Raw genomic sequence first — 24,334 nt, 5'->3', positions numbered from 1 at the left:
TACAAGAGGTTGTTCTCTGGTGCACATTACAAGAGAGCTAGTGGGCTAATGGCACCCCTAATGAGTACAGTGATAGCTCTTTCTTTTGACTTTAATTCTCCTTTAATCCCAGAAGTGCATTTTATTTGTTGTTTCCTCTGAATTTCCGCTCTTAAACAGAGAAGCCTGGGAGGATTCATGGATCATAGTATTGCAGAAATAGGGGTTTCCCTAAACATTATGTACGTTCTTCGTTCCTGGATTGAGGGTTGGGCAGTTCCCCACGGTCCCAGTAAAGTGTAGGAACCTGTCAGCATCACTAATAACAAACAATGGTATTTTAAGACTATAAATATTTTTTATGACTTTTATTGAATAACACAAGGGCTCTCCCACAGCCCAGGGGTTTTGTACAAATGTTATTGGAGTGTAAAAATCTCAGCCTGCATACAGCCATTGGTTTTAGACACTGATTGATAAGTTTTACATCTGTGCATGATTTTTACATTGACAGCACAAGCAGTATGGCAGTAAAGGGGCAATTTACCTTCTCACAACATATTGCTTTCAAATAGTACACCCAATATTGTATTTTTTCAGTCAATTTATATGTTACTTTATAACATTATACTAAAATATTTTTAGGACTTGGGGGAGTGTTGGTGCAAGTGGTGGAGGTGGGGACAAGTGTTGTCTGTCAGTGGAAATAAACACACAAAATTCCTTCCCATTTAAAGCCACCCTTATCAGGTGCTTTCCACCATATTGTTCCAATAGCTGTAACCAGCAATGCAGAGAATAACAAGGGACGGACAGTAGGGATCCAAACACCTGGTTCCTGTCATGGGTGACATGTCATTGATTCCCATAAACCTGTGATTATTACACATTGACAACTTCATGCTCCATGTACTGTCCCCAAATGCAGTTAAAACCCAGCATTCTGGAGTATAGAGGGTTATGAACAATGTTCTGTCTAAGCTGTGCACTCGTGCTTAAGCACTCAAATTTGGAGACCAGAGCAAACAATAAATTGTGGTGCGCACAAAGAATTTTGTTTGAGAACACATCATTTTTGACCTGCGCACACTGTTTATAAAAGTGCGCACACAGGTTTAGAAAGTGTGCACACAGCCAAGAAAAAATTAGAGGGAACATTGATTATGAACTATCCATAGTGGGTGATCCTGTGCCCATTTTCCTACACGCGAAGAAAGGACATTGTGTGTGGGATGTTTTCTCTCCATACAGGGAACTGATTTCATTGTACTTCAGTGAATTGTGGGAATATAACAATTTGGCAGACCACTGGGGCCAAATACAATGTAAATAAGGACGCTGGTAAGAGAGACATTGGTGCCCAGACGGCACTAACACAAACAATGTGGGCAGGAAAAGGAAAAGGAGCGAGTGCAATGTATTTGAAATATTTATTTTACTGCTCCTCCTTGTGCCGCTTCAAAATGAAGCCTTGAGTTATTAACCACCTCCAGGTTCACTTCAAATAAAAACAGCATTTCCCTGAAGTCTATCATAGTAGATTGCCATTGTATTGACTCACAGCCATTCATAAGAATGAACAATACTGATCCATTCATTAAAATTACATAAGCCTAAATTTTAATTTTTTAGGCAGTGGTTTAAAATTGAATATTGGTTGGGTTGGAATTTTGTTTTGCTTTGTTGTCTTCCTTTATGCCAGCTGTCGTCACTCCAGTGATACTTCATTGTGCGTGCTAACAGCTGTGTCCAGCGCACGCCACCCTCTCCTTACATAGGCGCAGTCGCGTCATAGCGCACATCACCCTTTCCTCAAGTAGGCGTGCGCGCGCATGCGAAGAACATGGCTCCAGGCCGGACTGGGGTAAGCAGCAGTTAAAGGTATGTGCTGGGTGCCCCCAAGCTTTGTGGCCTAGGCACGTGCCTACTCTGCCTACCCCTACTTCCGGCCCTGGTTTCAGGGCAAGATGCAGGTAGCAGGTCCAAGAGGGTAGAGATCCAAATTGTAGTTGGGGGTCTAAAGGTGACCAGACATACAAAAGATTCACTCATTTGGCAAGGTTGCCAGATGAATGGATCTTTTACTGATATGCCCACCTTGAGGTAGGCGATATTGGAATTATCTAAGGACCACAATACAATACAATAAACAGGCCTCTGGACGAGGACAAACCAATGCATTATTTTTAAGTCTCCCAATGGACTGGTTGATTTTCAGACAGATATTGGTCGGTTGGCCCCGCATAGTGTCCCATACGTGGGTCCATAAGATGCTGATATTGTATATATGTATGGCCACCTTAACTGTTCTGTATTTACCACACTCAAGTATAAACTGGCCATACACTTTCAGATCTGCTTCTTTGGCAGGCTCACATTTATTTGATTTGTCTACCAACTCAGAGGCCAATGATTGCATCATAATGGGGGAATATGGAGGTTAGATTTTATACCTGCCCATACATGGTCCAGTAAGCTGCTGACTCAACTGGAGGGCCCAAGTTAGTTGCTTATATTAACCTGTGACACCTTAAACTGCCCCTACTTGAACAGACTAGATTGGGTGGTATGGCCAAATCTGACCATACTACCCAAGCTCAGTGCTTGTATGCTAGGTCAGGGGCTGGTTTCAGTAAGCCATCATGCAATCCCTTTTGATTTAAGATACATCTGGTTTGAAAATGTAATATGCCAATACATTCTGTAGGTGGGTGCTTGGTACACAATTCAAGTATAGCCACACCTCCTATAAATGTTTATAACGTAAAGGAGAACTAAAGAAAGCTCACCAAAGAAATAGGCTATAAATGCTACTATATATATATATATATATATATATATATATATATATATATATATATATATATATATATATTTATATATATTTATTTATTTATTTATATATATTTGGGCTTCTGTACCAGCCCAGATCCATTACTGCTGTTTACCAGTGAAGATTTCTGCCTCTAAAGATGCTCAAAGTAGTTACCCATTTTAATTTCTGCTGATTTAAAGCACATGCTCTAGGTTACTGTCATTGAGCTTTAGGGACCCACTAACAATTCACAATGGTAAAATTGTCACACTGTTTTCTGGAGGGCTGTCTGGGTGAAAACTGCCTGTCCGAATTTCCTAATTAGCAGGCCTTTAAAGTGAATGGCCAATCAGCATATATGGAACAACTTTGAAGGCCTTAACTGAAGGCCATAACTCTTATAGTGCTGCTGAACCTCTAGGCCAGGGATCCCCAACCTTTTGAACCCGTAAGCAACATTCAGAAGTAAAAGGAGTCCGGGAGCAACACTAGCATGAAAAATGTTCTTGGGGTGCCAAATAAGTGCTGTGATTGGCCATTTAGTAGCCCCATGTGGATTATCAACCTATACTGAGGCTCTGTTTGGCAGTACACCTGGTTTTTATACAACCAAAACTTGCCTCCAAGACTGGAATTCAAAAATAAGCTCCTGCTTTGAGGTCACTGGGAGCAACATCCAAGGGGTTGAAGAGCAACATATTGCTCATGAGCTACTGGTTGGGGACCACTGCTCTAGGCTGTTACAGGAAGTTTATCATATAAAATACTTCATTTCTAGCCATATTCTTTTCTAGGCTTTAGCTCTCCTTTCAATAAATAATTTTATTCTCAAACCTACTGGAGTTTACTAAACATGATGTATTGTGTACAGGCAAAAATGCAGAACGTATTCCTCGCTAGTAGCAGTTGCATTAGGAAATAGCCTTTGGGTATTTAAACAAGATGCTGTTGGAAGCACTTGCCCTTGTGTGAGTACAGTTTGTCATCTCTAAATCCCTGTTAAAATCAACTGTTTATAAAAGTTTTATGTTATGTTTGGGCCAAGAATGTCGCAACCACCACTTCTTGAAGTGACTCGTTATTCACTTGTGTTGTGTAAACAAAGTTTATAGCGCGTCCAACTGACTGCGCTGGGGCAATTAGTGTTTCCTGCTCTGTTTTATTGTAGCAGGGTCACTAACTCATTTATGGATCAAAATAAGATAGGAAACAGAAGCGCCAATGTGCACAATTGGACCCTGCGTTATTAATTTGTAACAATAACCAATCTCTCTAAGATCTACATGGGCAACAGTCTGCCTGCAATTTAATCTCTGGGAACATTCTTACATCTGTTATATAATTATTTTTATTTTATTTATCCCCTGTTTGTACTGTATTGCAAAATTGTACAATGTTGCATATACAGTAGCGCTATATAAGAACCAGGGCCCCCTGGGCTGTCATGGAGAGCCTGCCATGGAGCTGTGTGGCGATAAATGCTGCTATAAGAAGAACAAGGGGAGTGGGTATCCAGCTTTGTGCTGAAGACAGTACGCCACTGACAGACAGTTGTCTGTGTTTAAGATAAAAGCGATTGGCTGTCTGATATATGTCTGATATATTTTGCCACATTAGCATTGATATCTGTGAACAGCGGTTTAACTTTGCTACCCTTACCCAGGGGGTCACCTCTGCCATTGGGGATCTGGACCAGAATCATAGGCTTATCTCGAAATGATCGTTTAAATGTACGATGTGTCCATCAAATAAAAAGACCATTTCAGGCGATATTGCCAGCAAAACTGAAGAGTAGCTGCCTGCTTGGCCCTGCAAACATAGATAGATTGCACTGGGACTGATAAAGATTTTTAAACCTGGCCGATCAATCAAGATGTCAGCTGAAAAATCATTAGATGTACGATCGTTTGAATCCCACTAACCACACGATAATTTGACAGATTGGTCGGACTGCCCTGAAATCGGTCATTAACCAAAGAAGAATCGCCGCATCTATGGGGACCTTTAGTGCTAGATCCGGAGACATTTCTGCCAGTTCTTGCCAGCTTACCTGTAGCTTAGCAGTGGCTGCTGTTACTAAGGACTGCTTCAGGTGTTATCCTAGCATTCTGCTTCTGCTGCATGTGAGCTAAGCTGTATGTAGATACAGTGTAGTGGGGGTTAATGAGGGTGCAGGGTGAAAAAGCCAATTAGACACAGATGTCATGTGCCTTGTAATTGGGGGAGGCCTTTTGGTAAGATAAAAGTTTATCTGTGCGCTGCACACACACACAGCCTGTAATAATAATAGCCTTCCAAAGCCTCTGGATTTCGCAGTGCCACTAGGAAGAAGTATACGGCGGCTGGAGCCACAGGGTTCTTGGGTAGGGGAATGTGGGTGACTGGGGAAATAGGCCTCCGATGCCAGAAGAAAAATGCTTCAGTCCTGCGTTGGTTACTTTTATCATATCAACAGTAACTGTTGGTCCCGAAAACCATACTTTTTGTAGCGCTAGAATATCCAGCCAGTTAATCGGCTTTGGTGCTGCTGATGTGTGTTACTGGCTCCATAGGAACATGAGAGGGGGTTTAACCTCCACACCTAGGGATAGGAGACTTCTAGGAGACTTCTGGCCCTCCAGCTGTTGCAGAAATGCAGATCCCATCAGTTGGAATCTGGGTGTTTGTTATCCAGCATCTTGAGGGCAAAATATTACTTTACCTATTTATGTAATATCATCCTAGGCATATTCATGTAATGGTAAATCCACCCCTGCAGGTTTCTGGGTATGTTCCCACCACAGCAGAGTCAAATAGAAGTTATTTGGGACAATAACACCCTGAAGATGTGGAGAAACTTTATACACCGTTTCTTATACCAGATAAACAGGTTGAGCTGAACAATGCGCCCTGGGGAGGGCAGAGGAGGAATGATAGTGTTCCCCCTTTTCACAGTTGGTTACTTGACATCAGAGTATGTACATGTGGTCGCTTGTAGCTCCTTCTGTACATTACAAATTGTTTGGCTTAAAAGAAAGGGTCCTAAACAGACAGGTATGAGATCTGTTATCCGGAAACCCGGTATCCAGAAAGTTCCAAATTACAAAATGGATGTCTCCAATACTCTATTAAAATCAAATAATGCAAATTAAAAAGCATTTCTTTTTCTCTGTAATAATAAAACAGTACTTTGTACTTGATCCAAACTAAAATATAATTAATCCTCATTGGAAGAAAAAACAACCTATTGGGTTTATTTAATGTTTACATGATTTTCTAGTTGACTTAATGTATGAAGATCCAAATTACAGAAAGATCTGTAATACACAAAAACCCAGGTCCTGTGCATTCTGGATAACAGGTCCCATACCTGTAATCATCTGTTGGGAAAGGCAAGAAGAGGGAGGGGGAATTAGTATCACATAGGGGCACATTTACTTAGGGTCGAAGTAAAATCCTTCGACTTTGAATATCAAAGTTGAAGGATTTACCGCATTTCCTTCGTTCGTACGATTGAAGGAAAAATCGTTCTATCGAATGATTAAACCCTTCGAATCGAACGATTCGAAGGATTTTAATCCATCGATCAAACTATTTTCCTTCGATGAAAAAAAGCTAGGAAAGCCTATGGGGACCTTCCCCATAGGCTAACATTGATTTTCGTTAGGTTTTAGGAGGCGAAGTAGGTGGTCGAAGTTTTACTATCGAATGGTCAAATAGTCGAACGATTTTTAGTTTAGACTATGAGGAACTTATTGGGCTATTCCTTCTGTATTGTGCTTAGTACAATACAATTCCTATGCTGGTATAGTTTTATGTTTTTTTCTCTCTGTATAGGCTATGGGCAAACTCTTAGGGGCTGCTGAATTGTCCTTAGTACAGGTAAATACCTATACTGGTATAGTTTCATGTCATCTCTCGGTAAGGCTATGAGCAAGTGTACTGCACTAGAATATAGATACTAGATGATTGCCATATAGGAGTATAGAGTTACACTATAAACTGCCTTTTAAAGTTACTATGTCCTGTTGCATAATATAAGGCTCCCGACTTGGAAATAAAATGTAACCAACCCCGGTACCTGAGGCAGCTTGTTCACAATGCCAACTTGAAACATAATATTGGCCCACTGTCCAGATTTATATGTTACAGTCCCAGTTTACAAGTCACCATAAGCAGAGCAGAGTAGGTCTTCAAGACATTAACATAATCCCTTGCCAGTGAGTGCATGCTTGGCAGGCTATGCCCACTAGGGTAGGACATCTGGGGATGCCAGAAGAACAGTGCTTAGTTATTTCCCAAAGGCCTCTATTCTGTTCTTGCCAGACTCATTGCCACCACCTCCTGCCACACTTAATTCTCTAACATTCTGTCTCCCAATCTTTGCAAATTACCTCTATAGTATTATAGCAGGGTAATAAAACTCCAGCATGAATAAGAATGTTGTGCAATGAGGTGGGGTGATTATGGGCATTTGAACATCATGCTTTTGGAAATTAAAATATGTAGGTGAAAAATAGAAAAATAATAGGCTACCCAGCCAATTCCTTTTTATTTTATAGCCCTTCACATTACTAATTAACTTTCCTTATCATCTACTTACTACAGAGGAACATAAAGACCAAAGTCATTTGTTTGGCCATCTATTATTTACTTTACTATAGTCAGTGGGAACTGCTCTGCTGTTTAGCATTGAAACCGTGTGTTACCCAAAATGCTAACACGTGCAGTTTCAGGCGGCTTTACCCATGTGACAGTACTTCTATGGTTCTTGTTTAATATTTTATGCGATTAGCAGTTGTGTAAGTGGCAGAATTCCCCGAAAATGTTGTTGTATGGGGCCCCATGATTTCTAATGGCGGCCCTGGTAGCAGCTACCTGTCATTGCTACAAAACACCCAAAAATACCCTGCCATAGACAATGCTGAGAATTGCCTCTGCTAAATATACGAAGAAACAGTTATCAGCATTGTCTATTTTTGTAGCCGTGGCAAGTAGCTGCCGGTAAAAATAATGGTTGATCCCAATGTTAATAATAGGGATAAAGATAAATATATAGGAAGGCAGGAATTTTTTCCAGAAAAGGTGGCAACCCTAGCCACTAGTAGCTCCATGTGTCTTCAACTTTAGTGTTTCCCTTTGGAATATGGAATGTATCTGTTGCCCCATGCACACATATACATGAAGTACCAGAGCTGAGGGGTGCACCAGTATTGATCCCCCTGCCGCTCAGAGGGTCCTGCATTGGGAAATTGGCTTGCTCAGAGCAGAGATTCCAGAAAGTCGCACATTGTGTAATGTGTGTGGGAAAGGGCTGTCCCTCTCATTTATTTTTCCCCCTATTGCTGGGTCAGACAATTGAACAATTGCTCACATAAAAAGGCTTCACCTCCTGCTCACAATAAAACATTGTGCACTGGCTGGAACTATACATGCCTCTGTCCTTACCCCTCCTATTTCCAGCCGTGAACTTGGAAGCCTTTCAGAAACTGAACTGAGATTGGCATCTGTGAGATTGATAAGGAAGGATGCTGTGTGACTGCGGGAGATCTGCCACATCCCTGCATTCAGTTGCCTGGCACTGGGACTGTCATACTGATTTCTGCAGGGAGCCGAGTTGTCACTTGCTGTTCTTTATAAGGGCAGGGAAGGGGCACCATTCATATTAGAACTGACAGCTTACCATCGTACCTGCTCCTCCGTCATAAAGATTTCAGTTCCCCAACTGATGACCTTAAAGGGAAAGACAAATACTGACATAAAATAAAAATATAGAAGTTTTTATGTACTTTTAACTGTAGTTACACATTGTGAAGTGTGAGTGATCCTTACAGGGAATAATGATTGAATTAAAGGAGAACTAAGCTTAACTAAAAAAGTAGAGTGAAAATGTTGTACATTATGTTTTTGGCCTCTGTACCAGCCCAAGGCAAGCACAGCCCTTTAGCAGCGAAGATCTGTGCCTCTGAAGATGCCCCAGTAGCTCTCCATCTTCTTTTCTGCTGATTCACTGCACATACTCTGTGCTGCTGTCACTTACTGAGCTTAGGGACCCACACAAAATATACAGTACACATAGAAAATAAATATCACAATAAAAGGCTGATTAGTAATTAATACAGATAATTACTACATGGCAACACAGAAACCAGTGCAACTAGGATCAGAATTGTAGCATCAGCTTATATTACAGACAAACCTAACTGTCTGCTTGATAATTTGCGACGCCCCCTAAGCTTAGCTTCTCAACAGCTGCTCAGAGCCCACTGAGCATGTGAGTGTCACAGACACTTTCCAAGATGGTGACCCCCTGTGACAAGTTTGAAGTCCTAGTTCATTGCTGCTATTGACAAGCTGAAACTTAAGGCTGGTGCAATAACTTCAGTATGTAAAATATACAGGGGCGTTTCGGTAAGTAATAGCCGACGGGGGGGTCCAGTGCAAGCCGCATTGATAGCGCAGAGAGCAAAATTGCGCTCTCTGCACTAGAAAAGCCGATTTTCCCGTTTAAAAAACTGAAATTCGGCTCTTTAAGTCACTAGGAGCGTTTTTTTGCCGCCCCTGGTAAGCGGAGCTGCCGCCTGAGACAAGGTGCTCACCTTGCCTCATGGCTGAAACGCCCCTGAAAATATGGCATTTTTAGCATTTTATCTTTTAAACCAAATTAAGATGTTAGGAGGAGATCAGTAAATGAAATAGCCAGCGTGGTGGTGCAATGGTTATCATTGCTGCCTTCCAGTTCTGGGGTTGTAGGTTTGATTCCAATCAGGTAACTGTATTCAAAGAGTTTGTAGGTTTAAGTTGCTCTGCACCTAATGTGTCACAGGGACCTTAGATTGCAAGCTCCACAGACAGACTGCATTTGGCTTTCACATTACTGCCACAGTGTCCATCTCTGGGCAGAGGAATGCTGCTTCCGCAGACACATTTAGCTACAAGGTACTACCAAATATGTGGCCAGTTGTTAGCATGTAGAAATAATACCCAGAATTATTTTGCATGTGAAACTGATAAACATGATTTGATACAATAATATAACTCTTCAGCTTTATTGCAATCATCATCATAACACCCTTCTCTCCCTCCTCTCAGTTACAGCCTCTACACTAAGACCAGACTGGGCTACCTCTTCTACAAGCGGCAGCTAAAGAAAGCGCGTGAACGCTATCCCCATGGGCATTCATCCACCCAAGCCATCGTATTCAGTGGTAAGGAGAAAGGGCATGCTAAACATATAGCAATTCCATTTACATCTTGTATCCCTTCAGCTCATTGTTCATTGGAATGGCCGATGGTCTGTGGGGGGCTTCAGCTGTGTCTCTGCATTCCAGACAGCTGTTTCCCCTTGGAAGTTCATCCGCAACTTGCTTTACCATTGGGGCTGCCTCCTAGATGTGAGACCAAAAGAGTATTTGTGTTCTGCTCACAACCAACATGAAAAAAATATTGGGGGCCTTATTTAAAGGGGAAGTTGAGCTTCACATTAAAGGGGCGGTTCACCTTTGGCTAATTCTAAGCAACTTTTCAATTGGTCTTCATTATTTAGTATTTATAGTTTTTAAAAATGTTGCTGCCTTCTTCTGATTCTTTCCAACTTTCCAACAAATGCTCTGTAAGGCTACATATGTAATGGTATTGCTACTTGTTATTACTCGTCTTTATATTCAGTGCCTCCCCTATTCATATTCTCTTATTCAAATCAGTGCATGTTTACTAGGGTACTTTGAACTGTAGCAACCAGATTGCTGAAATTGCAAACTGGAGAGCTGCTGAATAAAAAGCTAAATAAATCAAACACCACAAATAAACATAAAAAAAGAGAACTCAAAGTTAATTTAAAGGTGAACAACCCCTTTAACGTTGAGTTTGGTGCAGATGATGGAGGCTGTAGTTTGCTTTTAATGCTCAGGTGAATGTAAGAGGGTGCTGGGAATTGTAGTTCAGGATCAAATAAGCTACAGCATGGTTTTAAGTAACTCAGCATGCACTGACATGGTCTGGTCTGTCTGGCACCACAGGGGTTAAATATTTATCCAGAGGCCTCTAAAGATGAACTCTCATACTTGGTGTTGCAATAGCTTCACTTTGAAAAGGCTCCATTGGTTTAACCACAGCAATCCTGCCCGCTGGCTGCTTCTCAATTGCTTCTCATTTGCACTGTGCAGCTGGCTGGATTCCCAGCATTCACTGTCAGCATTTGGTTGCAATCATTTACATATAAGGGGGCTTCTTGCAAACATGTTTGTCCATGTTTCACATTCCCCACCTGTTATCTAAATACTGGATGTCTCCAGCCACATCACACAGAGGATAAACACTGAGAAGGCAAACAAACAGTGTCATGCTGTAAATAAGTGGAACTTACCAGTAAATGGGCAGGGTTTATTATGACGTGGGCATGGTCTAAATATCCTGATTTTTACTGTGGAATAACAAATTAAAGTGGGAATTTTAGCAATTTTAGAGTCCATCTTAGAAACGTTTAACATCAGGATCTCCACACAAAAACAGTTTGTCCTTTTGATTAATGAAATACTCAGTTTTTAATATCAGACCAAAAGGTAGCTATAGTGGATATTTTCCAGAAAGAGTTGGATACCCTTACCCCATTATGATCTACACCCATAAACTATTGTTAGCATTCTGCTCCATGTTAAATATTTCTTAAATAATGATTTGAGAAAATGTATATTGCTATATTTAACCAACTACTATTTCTTATGTTACCTTAATGTAATAAATATCTGAATGAAAAGCATGAAATAGGAGGGTGATTTAGACAAGCTGTTTGTTGACATTGTCTTGAGATCTACTGATCACCAGCTAAAGGTCTATTGGTAGAGCCCGAACTACCTTTTGGGCACCCCTGCTTTATATCCTAAACATTAATATAACCTGATTTAGGTGTCTGGATTTTTCATCCTACTCTTAGTGGATTTTGCAGCAGGCAGTGGGGCACATGTGCTTAGTAAATGAACTCTAAGGGGTACAGTCTTGCTCTTGTAGTACAACTACAATAATAAAGTCAAATGTCATTGGTTGCTATGGATTACTCCACTAGTGCGGTTTTACACATTCAGCTGTAAATGAGAGCCTGAGGTTCTCTTTATACATATGGTTCTATGTTGGGCTGGCTCTCCTAGAGCCCACCAGAGAACCTGACACCCTGGGCCCATTTTTACATAAACTCACCATGGCTATAAGTATGGGCTGATGAGAATTTTCCTAGGCTGGAGCCCACTCGAGTATCCTCTGGTGCTCTGTAAGCCAGACAGACTCTATGGATTCCTTTATGTGCAGCCTAAATAATGCAATAATACTGCCTGTGTTCTAGTCCAGCATGAATATGTATAAATCCTGACCCTATACATGTGTTTATGCCGGGCTGGGGCAACCATGCAACAAGAGAACCCATTCAAATTGAAACTAAAAGTATTTCAATATTGAATACTTGCAAGAAACAGTGACTAAATGGCTTTTTATGTGTTAATATATCTAACCTAAATATGTCTGAATTAATTAAGAGGTTCTTTCCCCCTGGACTGCCACTTAATATTCCATCACTGTAACTAACAGTCTTGAAATGTCTTCTGGGGCTGCACAATTTCCCATACCAAGAGCCCGACGCTGAATATTTCTGTATTGCAGCTGTGCATCTGTTGCCCTTTCTGGGAATTGGAGCTTCAGAACGAAACAGATCATACTCGGTGCCTGCTATAATGCCGACATCTCACCACTTCCTGGAACTGTCATTTACTGAACCCGATTATGGGAAAAAAGCTTGTTAGTCACAGATATCTCCTTAGCTCCTTCTATTCATCAGGGACTACAGCTCCTTCCATGAACCGTTTACTGTTGTTTGGATTAATAATAAATTACAATCCATCACAGGATTGTGGCTTGTTGTGTCTTTATCATATGCTGATTGGGTGGAAGTGTTTTTTTTTACATATCCGTGTTTATTCCTTAATAAAGGGGAGCTCAACTCAAATCCTGTTTGAACTGTTCTACTGCTGGTAATATCTATTAAGATGGCCATAGATGTTAAGATCTTTAAAAGATCTTTTCGTTATCGTGAGACCACGATTATCTTGAAACGATCGTTTAAAAGTAAGATTTGTCCATCAACTAAAAAGACCATTTCTGGCGATATTGCCAGGAAAACTGAGGGTAGATAGATAGATAGCACTGGGGGCGATAACATTTTTTTAACCTGGCCAATCAATTTTCTGACAGATGTCGGATGAAAAATCGTAAGATGTACGATTGTTCGATTCCCACTAACTTCACAATAATTTGACGGATTGGTCGGATTTCGCTAAAATCTGTCATTCACCAATGAAATATCTATGTGTCTATGGGGACCTTTAGTGTAGGTTTTATACACATTGTACGTACTTTTGCTAAATTCTGCACACATACATACATACAGTATATCATTGCTAGCCTTCTGGGGCATAAGTAAATGCATTAAAGGAGTTGTTCACCTTTTTTTTTCAGTTGTTTTCAGATTGCTTTTCATCTTTTATTCTTTACTGTTTTCCCAAAATTGAAGTTTAAAGTTTAACATTCCTGTCGCTGGTGTTTGTCTGGCAGCTCAGTAATCCAGGAGCATCTGAACTGTTATAATTTGCTACATTTAGTTGATACAATTAGTTGATACATTTTCTCAGCAGTATCTGTGGAATATTAGCAACTATTGTATCAATTCTAACAGCTGCCTTTAATGAAACTCAGTGAGTCGGCGACCCCCCCCCCCCCGAGCTGCTTTAGAAGGTGAAAAATGAAACGTTACACTTCAATATTAGAAAAACAAACACAAATAGAAAATAGAAAGTAATTGGAGTAAGTCTTTATTTCTGAAACCAACTGAACTGAAAAAAATGTTTGAAGGTGAACAATCCCTTTAAATGACAGAGCATACTCAGTATCATGTAATCTCTGTGTTCTTTTTTTACAGGGGTTAAAGTGGTGCCCATTCCAGTCCTTTCCGATAACTACAGTTACCTGATTATCGACACCACATCCAGCTTGGCTGCAGTCGTGGACCCTTCTGACCCTCTAGCTGTACAGGTGGGAGGAGTATACAGTTAAACTGCGTTTGTTTGACCCTAACTTAGTGGTTCCTGAACCTTGAGGGATGAGTCCCAATATCAAAAAAGGTTTGAAATGTTAGGTTGAATGCTTATTTACTAGACATAACTATAGGGAGTGAGTGTCACAGTCTTGGTTTAATATATCTGTAACCTAGTTTTGAACCAAAGGGTATTCAACCAAATGTTTGGCCAAAAAGAGCGACTTACCCAAATTTTGATTGGACCAGTTCCATTGGGCAATGTGATCTGCAGCTAATGGCTATTAATGAGCCAATAGTTTTGGTGCATTCTATTGTCTGCATTATTTTAAAGTTTAGTTGTATGTTGAATTTTCCCTTAAAGAATCAGACATGTCTACATTTATAGATAGGGGAAAGATACATTAATAGATAGGGGAAAGATATTTTTCAGTTTACATTTTCTATTAGGAATGTTGTAACAATGTAGTACACCTCTCTAGAGGTAGGGGTAAGTACGGTGAATAATGCTGAATGCCCCAGTTATTCCAAATTCCTCCTTCCTTGTACTGATAAAGCTTATTGCTTGTTATTGTATGGGATATCTGAATAAACATTGTTGCTCTGTATCTCAAGGGAATGGTAGGATTGCCAAGATCTCCTGTTTTGTGTTTCAACTGAGCTACTTGGGGATTCCTATCTGCCTGCCCCTGTGTGCCCTGACACTGCTGCTGTGCTGTTGATGGGAGGCATGTGGGTTCTCAGTATTTGGATTGAGTCAGTTCCAGGCAGGGATCACACTGTCACAGGAGCTGAACCCACTCTTTAGGGGCTTTTGGAAACAATAGAGTTCAGACTCAGAGCTCAGAGTACGGAAAGTATCACACACACAGCGTGAAAAAGGGAAAGTGAGTTGTTTGTTTTGAATTCTCTACTGAAAAGAACCTGTTTTCCTTTAGCTTATAAATGTAACTCTTTCCATGCAGAATAGTGGCAGCACTAATGTTATTGAAATAGTGGCTTATTATGGACACACACACACTGTGTTCGTTTTGGGTTACCCAATTTGGCCAACATTATCTGTGTGCCAACACTAGTATTTTTTATGGACTAGAAAAAGACATTCATACACAGCAAAATATCTGCCAAAGTTGACCATACACCAAGTAGAACCCTTTATTTTTATTAAGCTTATGGAATAGGGCTGTTTGTGCCAGTTAAGATTGAGTATCCATTGTAGCTTAACATCCAGGTCCCACTTACCCATCCCTTCTTCTCCTGTTCCTCTAAAAGGATGAAAGGATACAAATGGAGATGTACCTGCATATCTAAGCAATGGCACTTGGCATAAAGTGGATCCCAGGATTGTGGCAGTTAGACTTACCTTGTTCCAGTTTTTGCTTTTAAATTGTTAGGAGGTATAATATCCAAAAGATCATATGCAAATTGGTACTGGAATGCTCTGCAATTGTATGGCCCCATGAAGACGAAGAAATGATGGAGGAATTGATGGGGCACCTGGAATATTCTTCCCCAGTGTTTTACAGCCTGCTAAGAAGCCTCCTTACCCAGCCATGCAGGATGTAATTTGCTATCGTGGAAGCCTCCTGGCACAGTCAGTTTCCATTATAGCAAATGACAAGCTGCATGGCCAGGTTGGACCTTAGGGGTTGCCTATCTGTTGTCATTGCTGAGGGAGGAGGGGGTTCACATCTAATCTATTATATATAGTTTGTAGTTCTTCTTGCTGGTTGGGCAATCATCTGATAATGCAACCTCACTTAAAAATATTAAAGGGCCAGTATTTGTCAAAAAGTCAATTATTCCTATGACTTTACATTCCAATGTTTTCTATCCTGTACATAATTGTCTCAGTCTGAATTGCAGTGTGTTTTCTGTGAGCTCTGCTGTGTTCCACCATATTTTATCTACTGTCTAAACAAAGCCCTACCCAGTCTTTTGTGTTTAATGGAGCCATAGATAATACAATTATGAATGCAATGTTGCATGAATTGTTGTTGTAGCTGGTTCTGCATGATACATAGGTGGGAGCAGCCCTGTGTCACTTTCCCACTGTCCAGCGTTGGGCTGACTGAATGGAAAATATCTAAGTTTCTGTATAATGTCTTCAGTAGATGTGGGTAAATAAGGAAGTTTCTGACATGAAATTGCTCCACCCAGCTCTTCTGATCTCAGGACCTGTTGAATGAGCCCCCGACCCCTCCAAGAGCTGATGTTATTTTTTGGACGATGTGCAGCAATAGCCGCTTCCCATCTCTGCTTTGTACTTCTAATCCAGAGCATTTAATCAGTGTAAACAGACAGCCGCAGCAGGAAGGGGTCCGCTGGGCAGAACTGGACATGAAAAGGAGCCAAAACATAAATGAAAGGGATTGGGGAACAGGGGACAAATTTGGGTGAGCGAAAGCCAGGAGAGAGTCCTAAGAGATTCAATGGATGTATGAAAGAGTGAGGGATCACAAAGGATAAGGAAGAGAGAGGGAGGAAATGTCACAGGAGAACAGAAAATCCATTAGTCTTAGAGGGGGAAGGGAAAACTCTTTACTAAAGAGTGACGACACAATGGTTAAGACATCAGGTGCACTCAGATATAATAAAGCTGCTTATGTACAAATCTGTCTGCTGTAACCTTTATACATGCCCATAAGGCATTTCACGAAACTGGGTGTAATATTGATGGTACACACCATAGAGATGTTGCTCTGTTTTTTAAGCACAACTGTCCGTGAAACTATAGTTAATGCTCCATGTATATTACACTGTCCAGGACTGTAGGGTGCAGGTCCTCAAGGGAGTATAACTGACATCACTGGTAGGACCTGTAAAATTAGTGATGGTATATATCTTATTCCCTTAGCATCAGTTTTCAGAGCAAAAAGTGTCATAGCTTTGCTTATCCTTTACTTGCTTTTTTTCCATTTTTATCATAAATTTTTTTTTAGAGCAATAATCGACTCTCTATTAAGGTGGGGGGGTGTTTAAAAGGATACTGTCATGTCATGTTTGTCATGGGAAAACATGTTTTTTCAAAAAGCATCAGTTAATAATTCTGCTCCAGTAGACTTCTGTCCCGAAACATATTTTTTTTATATTTAATTTTGAAATCTGACATGGGGCTGCCCCCAGTCATGTGACTTGTGCTCTGATAAACTTCAGTCACTCTTTACTGCTGTACTGCAAGCTGGAGTGAAATCACCTCCCCCCCCAGCAGCCCAACAACAGAACAATGGAAAAGTAACCAGACAGCAGCTCCCTAACACAAGATAACAGCTCCCTGGTAGATCTAAGAACAACACTCAGTAGTAAAAATCCAGGTCCCACTGCAACACATTTAGTTACATTGAGTAGATGAAACGGCCTGCCAGAAAGTAGTTCTATCCTAAAGTACTGGCTCTTTCTGAAAGCACATGACCAGGCGAAATGGCCTGAGATGGCTGCCTACACAAATATTACAGCTAAAAAAAATACACTTGGTTGAGGAATGACATTTTATATGTTAGAGTTAATTATTTGCAGTGTAAACTGTGTAATTTAGAAATAAAAACTACAACATAAAAATCATGACAGAATCCCTTTAACTAATCCTATAAAAAATTTAAGTGTAAAATTAAAATTATTGCTAAAATAAACTTCAATCCAGGTAATAATTTTTTGTGCAGAAAGCAAACTTAGCCAATGTAAAGATAAACATTTTATACTCACCAAGGCTTTATGATGTTACAGGCACACCTAGAGCGGGAGGGGGTGACGCTGGAGGCCATCTTGTGCACCCACAAGCACTGGTAAGTTAATTAATGTCATAATACAAACTCCAAGGAATATATAAAGCTGAACAGTTTATTTTACAAAGGGGTCAAATAAAGACAAAGCCTGATGCGTTCCGTGCAAGCAAATTTACCAAGGCAATCATGTTCTTATGATGAGTATTATCCTGCAGAAGCCTTTAAGACAAGCCTGCCATTAAAGCTGAGATGATTCAGTAATAAATATGTTATTAAAATGTCCCATTAGAAATAGCAAAGGCTGGTATATATTAGCGTGGTTATTTAAAGGGGATCTATCGCGAAATTAAAAATTTGTAAAAAGAATTGTTGCATCAAGTAATTAAAATGTCTAAATATAATGTATTAAAAAAAATGTATAGTTTTTAAAATATTCCAGTCATTATAGTGAATCTATTTCTAGCTGCTTCTCTCCTACCTGCCTCTGGCTAGCTCTGAGGTCGGGTCGTGTTTCTCTGCATAACTGCTCTGTCCTCTCTCTCATTGGCTGTTCGTGCTGTCAGTCAGTCAGTGCTGTGTAAAGACACATCGGTAGTTCAGTGACTTCAAAGGCTCCTTCGTTCTGTTCCCTTATAGATTCCTGAAGAAACTCCTTCTCTCCCCCTGAGCCAGTCCCCCCTGCAGCCAGCACCCCCCTCTGAAAGCAGCACCCGTAGTTTGATAAGTTGAAAAGCTCCGTGTTTCACAGTAACCTGCTCTCCTTCTGCAGCTCCCCCTCCCCTTTCACTAAGTATGTGGAAATAAAGGTGGACTGGTAACTTTCCTCACAACTTTTCTTCCCTGCAGCATATAAGTCTGTATGTGAGTCCTGAGACACGTGACGAGTTTTAGATAAGCAACAAAATCAAACTGGAACAGCACACTCACGTGTCTCAGGACTCACATACAGACTTATATGCGGCAGGGAAGAAAAGTTGTGAGGAAAGTTACCAGTCCACCTTTATTTCCACAAACTTAGTGAAAGGGGAGGGGGAGCTGCAGAAGGAGAGCAGGTTACTGTGAAACACGGAGCTTTTCAACTTATCAAACTACGGGTGCTGCTTTCAGAGGGGGGTGCTGGCTGCAGGGGGGACTGGCTCAGGGGGAGAGAAGGAGTTTCTTCAGGAATCTATAAGGGAACAGAACGAAGGAGCCTTTGAAGTCACTGAACTACCGATGTGTAAGCTGGCAGCAAAAATACTCCTTGATACTGATAACTAACATTTACCCCACCCCAGATAGTTGTGTCTGTGGGTCAGAAAGATCTGGATCTGAGCAGTGGGACACATTCATTCCCAGTGGGTATCAGTCCTGAGCACTGCTCACATTTACCACCATGATTGTGTCTGGTTCCCCTACTGCCTGTGCCACTAGCAGTTCCTTGTACCCCCCACACTTCCTCAGACTCACACGTGGGGGGTGAACTTGTCCTTTATAAAATGCTAGAGATATGCAAATGAACTACAACTCCCAGATACCCCTAATAGTTAAAGGCTTCCGTTGGGCACAAAGCCAAATGTCACCACTATAGCTAGGGGTAACATCCCATAATAACCAGTTGGAGGCACCATGATAACAAGTGCCCAGCCATAACCCAGAATGCACTGGCAGCTATTTATTATCCAATGGTCTAGGCAGACACAGTGTACATAGTGTACAGCAGCAGCACCATCTCCCTAACGCACACACAAAAGTCTGTAGAACAAAAATCATTCTTGGTATAAAAATAAAGGCAACACATCTGTTTGGAGAATAAAATGTGTTTCCCAAATCTGAGCGTCTTTCTGCAGATGCTTTACTGTCGCCATCACCCCAACACTCCCCAGTACACATGGGATACTTAGAAACACCTCATCCTGCACCCCAAATGTCCCTGGAGGACAAGATAAATGAATGAACCACTGCATTGCTGTATTAGGATTTTACTCCCAACCTGCAATAAATTGTCAGTTCTCTGGCTCTAACAGAACAAATAACCCCCATTATACAGTAATATATAATCTAATATCCTTATTATTTACAGTAGGGGGTACATTATCCCTTATAATACACGAGTGATACTCAGAGTTCCCTGTATAACTCAGCCTGCAGCCTTGTGCCTTTATATGGTCACAGAACAGCCCCTCAGTGACTTCTAATATCCTTATCATTTACAGTAGGGGGTACATTATCCCTTATAATACATGAGTGATACTCAGAGTTCCCTGTATAACTCAGCCTGCAGCCTTGTGCCTTTATATGGTCACAGAACAACCCCTCAGTGACTTCTAATATCCTTATCATTTACAGTAGGGGGTACATTATCCCTTATAATACATGAGTGATACTCGGAGTTCCCTGTATAACTCAGCCTGCAGCCTTGTGCCTTTATATGGTCACAGAACAACCCCTCAGAGACTTCTAATATCCTTATCATTTACAGTAGGGGGTACATTATCCCTTATAATACACGAGTGATACTCAGAGTTCCCTGTATAACTCAGCCTGCAGCCTTGTGCCTTTATATGGTCACAGAACAACCCCTCAGTGACTTCTAATATCCTTATCATTTACAGTAGGGGGTACATTATCCCTTATAATACACGAGTGATACTCAGAGTTCCCTGTATAACTCAGCCTGCAACCTTGTGCCTTTATATGGTCACAGAACAACCCCTCAGTGACTTCTAATATCCTTATCATTTACAGTAGGGGGTACATTATCCCTTATAATACATGAGTGATACTCGGAGTTCCCTGTATAACTCAGCCTGCAGCCTTGTGCCTTTATATGGTCACAGAACAAACCCTCAGAGACTTCTAATATCCTTATCATTTACAGTAGGGGGTACATTATCCCTTATAATACACGAGTGATACTCAGAGTTCCCTGTATAACTCAGCCTGCAGCCTTGTGCCTTTATATGGTCACAGAACAACCCCCCAGTGACTTCTAATATCCTTATCATTTACAGTAGGGGGTACATTATCCCTTATAATACACGAGTGATACTCAGAGTTCCCTGTATAACTCAGCCTGCAGCCTTGTGCCTTTATATGGTCACAGAACAACCCCTCAGTGACTTCTAATATCCTTATCATTTACAGTAGGGGGTACATTATCCCTTATAATACATGAGTGATACTCAGAGTTCCCTGTATAACTCAGCCTGCAGCCTTGTGCCTTTATATGGTCACAGAACAACCCCTCATTGTCTTCTAATATCCTTATCATTTACAGTTATCATAGGCTTCCACTACTTGGTCCATTAGTGACCATATTGCAACTAATTACTAGCTTTATTACTGGCACATGCAGTACTTCTCTATCAGAGTTGTAACTCCATTCCTTTGTCTTGTAGCAATTAAAGGGGAACCATCACAAAAATAAAATTTTAATACAATGTAGATCATATAAAAACAGTCAACTTTGTAAATATGATTGATTAAAAGTTATGTTTAGTTTAGTAGCTATAGATTTATAGCTGACACTGCATTCTCTCTGCATCATTAGTCCACTGAGCTCAAGGTCACGGTCGTGTTTTGATTGACAGGAGTAGGTTTCTTTTTATTGGTTGCTAGGCTCGGCACAGGTCTTTCACCTGCATTTTTTTTGGGACATTAGGCCAACGTAACACATTCTCCTTGCAGGCAAAAAGCCTCTCTTTTTAAAAAATTGTGCAAGGTAATATATATAAATTGTGCTTTTTCTCCATTGTATTTTATATGTAAATATTTTACCCAATAGCCAACTAAAAGAGACCTGTGCCAATGCTTACAGCTATATAAGTAAGCGCTTTTTAGAAGACAGCAGTGAAAGGCACAAGTCTCTTTTAGTTTTTTATTGGGTAGTTTCATATAGGCAACAAATTAGAAAAGGGTTTCCCTGGGCACTCAGAGGCCATGAGTGGGGCATTCCATTGCGATCAGGGGCGCATTTGGTCAGGATAAGAGGGGCATATTGAAATGATCAGCGGGGTATACAGAGAGTATTAGCAGGGCACCCTTCAAAGTTGAATTATAAAATGTATTCAGTAGTTTGTGGTTTAATTTGGTATATAAAGGGATCTAAGGCTACATGCAGAGTTTGATTCTTGAGATGGACTAAAATGATGGCTATTAAAGTGAAGACCTAAAATAAATACTCTCCTAGACTCCCCCCAATAACAACAGCGGTAGGTAACAAGAGACTACGGGGAATAAAATCAGCACCTCAGTTATGCAGGCTGTGTAGCCTAGAGCCTTGAGTAGGGGACTTCACAGATATTCAGCATCATCTAGATAAGAAGTGGAGATAACATCCTCAGTGAGGGGGTATAGTAGGGAGAGATGGTGCCTATAGTAACAGTGGGATAATAGTCTCTGGGAAGGGAGTGTGACTGTAGGAAAGCAGGTATAGTAGGGAGAGATGGTGCCTTTAGTAACAGTGGGATAATAGTCTCTGGGAAGGGAGTGTGACTGTGGGATAGCAGGTATAGTAGGGAGATATGGTGCCTATAGTAACAGTGGGATAATAGTCTCTGGGAAGGGAGTGTGACTGTGGGATAGCAGGTATAGTAGGGAGAGATGGTGCCTTTAGTAACAGTAGATAATAGTCTCTGGGAAGGGACTGTAACTGTGGGATAGCAGGTATAGTAGGGAGAGATGGTGCCTATAGTAACAGTGGATAATAGTCTCTGGGAAGGGAGTGTGACTGTGGGATAGCAGGTATAGTAGGGAGAGATGGTGTCTATAGTAACAGTGGATAATAGTCTCTGGGAAGGGAGTGTGACTGTGAGATAGCAGGTATAGTAGGGAGAGATGGTGTCTATAGTAACAGTGGATAATAGTCTCTGGGAAGGGGAGTGTGACTGTGGGATAGCAGGTATAGTAGGGAGAGATGTGTCTATAGTAACAGTGGATAATAGTCTCTGGGAAGGGAGTGTGACTGTGGGATAGCAGGTATAGTAGGGAGAGATGGTGCCTATAGTAGCTGAAAAGATAATAGTAGCTGAAAAGATAATAGTCTAACTGTTAACCCACCATATTTAGCTGTTATTGAAGCTGAAGTTCTAGGAAGGTACAAGGATGAATTAAAATCTTTCTTGCCCCCCATTCAAAGATGGCTCTTTTCCTTTTTTTTGGTTGGCCTTAGGTTAATGGAAGCTATGCAATCCAAAAGGCTGCAGCATCGAAACATGGGACATTTGGGGAAATTTACAAACAAGAAGGAATAAAATAATAAGCACTTCAGAATCAGAGCAGCCAGATCTTCCCATCACATTTCCCAGATAGAGAATACTTTACACCAATAGAATACAATAAAATACTCCCTCCTTTTTGTGGTGGTACTTGGTGTACTTGACTGAGAGAATGTGCAGACCTGACAGCCTTACTTTTCTCACAAGGAGCTTCCTGAGTAACAGTTGGTGTGAGGATGCTATTCAGCATGGAGGAGGGTGGGACTTTGCTAGTTGCTAAGTGACATCATAGCTAGTGAGAAGCCACTCCCATTCAGCAGTAGCTTGAACTGTCTCTCAGAGAAAGCACCCTCATTGCATGTAATAATATGTCATTTTACAAAAAAAGTAAGCATTTCTGCTAAAGAAATATATTTGAAGATTTTATTATTTCCACCTCAACTATCCATTAGGAGAATTTGATTTTCACGATAGATCCCCTTTAACTGCTTCCTCCAGTTGTTTATACAGTAAATGTAATTGGTATTTTGCTATCTGTCTGTTCCTTTTAGCACTGCTGGTTCTGTCTTTTAAAACATGGCAGCACACACTGGTTTTAAAGGAATTGTTCAGTATTAAAATAAAAACTGGGTAAATGGATAGGCTTTGCAAAATGTTTTTTTTTCTTTTATTTTCTTCCTGTTTGAAATATTTTATTTGGTTTTCACAATAAACCATAAAAATATTTTTATAAAAATCAATATGATAACAAATAGTATGCAGAATAAGATTAATACAATGACATATTATACAGAATGTATAACTTACAATGAAGTAATATGTAAAATAAAATAGAAACTAACTATCACTAACTAAGCCAGTGGACGCATAGTTTCTAATATAGTTAGTTAGCCAAAAATGTAATGTATAAAGGCTGGAGTGACTGGATGTGTAACATAATAGCCAGAACACTACTTCCTGCTTTGCAGCTCTCTTGGTTTCCACTGATTGGTTACTGCATGGTAACCAATCTGACTTTAGAGGGGCATATGGGTCATAGCTGTTTGCTTTTGAATCTGAGCTGCATGCTAAGGATCAACTGCAAACTCATTGAACAGTTATGTCCCATGTGGCCTTCCTCCAAGTCGCTGACTAACTCAGAGTTAGAGAGCTGAACAACAGGAAGTTGTGTTCTGTTATGTTAGACATCCAGTCACTCCAGTCTTTATAGATTGCATTTTTGGCTAACTAACTATAATCGAAACATTTTTAATTTTGCACAGTTATTATTTTTACGCTGAACTGTTCCTTTTATAGTCGGACCAGCAAGGCAGAGATCAAAAGGGGTCAGACAGATCCTACTTTCAGTAGCAATTCTATTTACAAATACAGGTATGGGACCTGTTATCCAGGGTGCTCGGGACCTGGGGTTTTCCAGATAATGGATCTTTCCGTAATTTGGGTCTTCATGCCTTAAGTCTACTAGAAATTCATTTAAACATTAAATAAACCCAATAGGCTGGTTTTGCTTCTAAAAATGATTCATTATATCTTAGTTGGGATCAAGTACAAGCTACTGTTTTATTAT

The 24,334-nt window shown here is 40.6% G+C and overlaps 1 protein-coding gene across 1 annotated transcript in view; it reads left to right on the top strand.

Annotated features, from left to right (window-relative positions):
• The window catches only part of pnkd.S (PNKD, MBL domain containing S homeolog), a 44,064-nt gene that overhangs the window by 9,454 nt on the left and 10,276 nt on the right, over positions 1-24,334 (top strand). The window contains exons 2-4 of the mRNA XM_018238764.2: positions 9,866-9,981; positions 13,734-13,846; positions 17,571-17,629. Of these exons, the coding sequence (XP_018094253.1) occupies positions 9,866-9,981; positions 13,734-13,846; positions 17,571-17,629 (288 nt within the window). The remainder of the gene's footprint in view (positions 1-9,865; positions 9,982-13,733; positions 13,847-17,570; positions 17,630-24,334) is intronic.

The sequence above is a fragment of the Xenopus laevis genome, chromosome 9_10S (genome assembly GCF_017654675.1).
Source record: "Xenopus laevis strain J_2021 chromosome 9_10S, Xenopus_laevis_v10.1, whole genome shotgun sequence".
NCBI lineage: Eukaryota > Metazoa > Chordata > Amphibia > Anura > Pipidae > Xenopus > Xenopus laevis.
The sequence above is the reverse complement of the archived record's forward strand: the minus strand, read 5'-3'. Positions and strand labels throughout refer to the sequence as shown.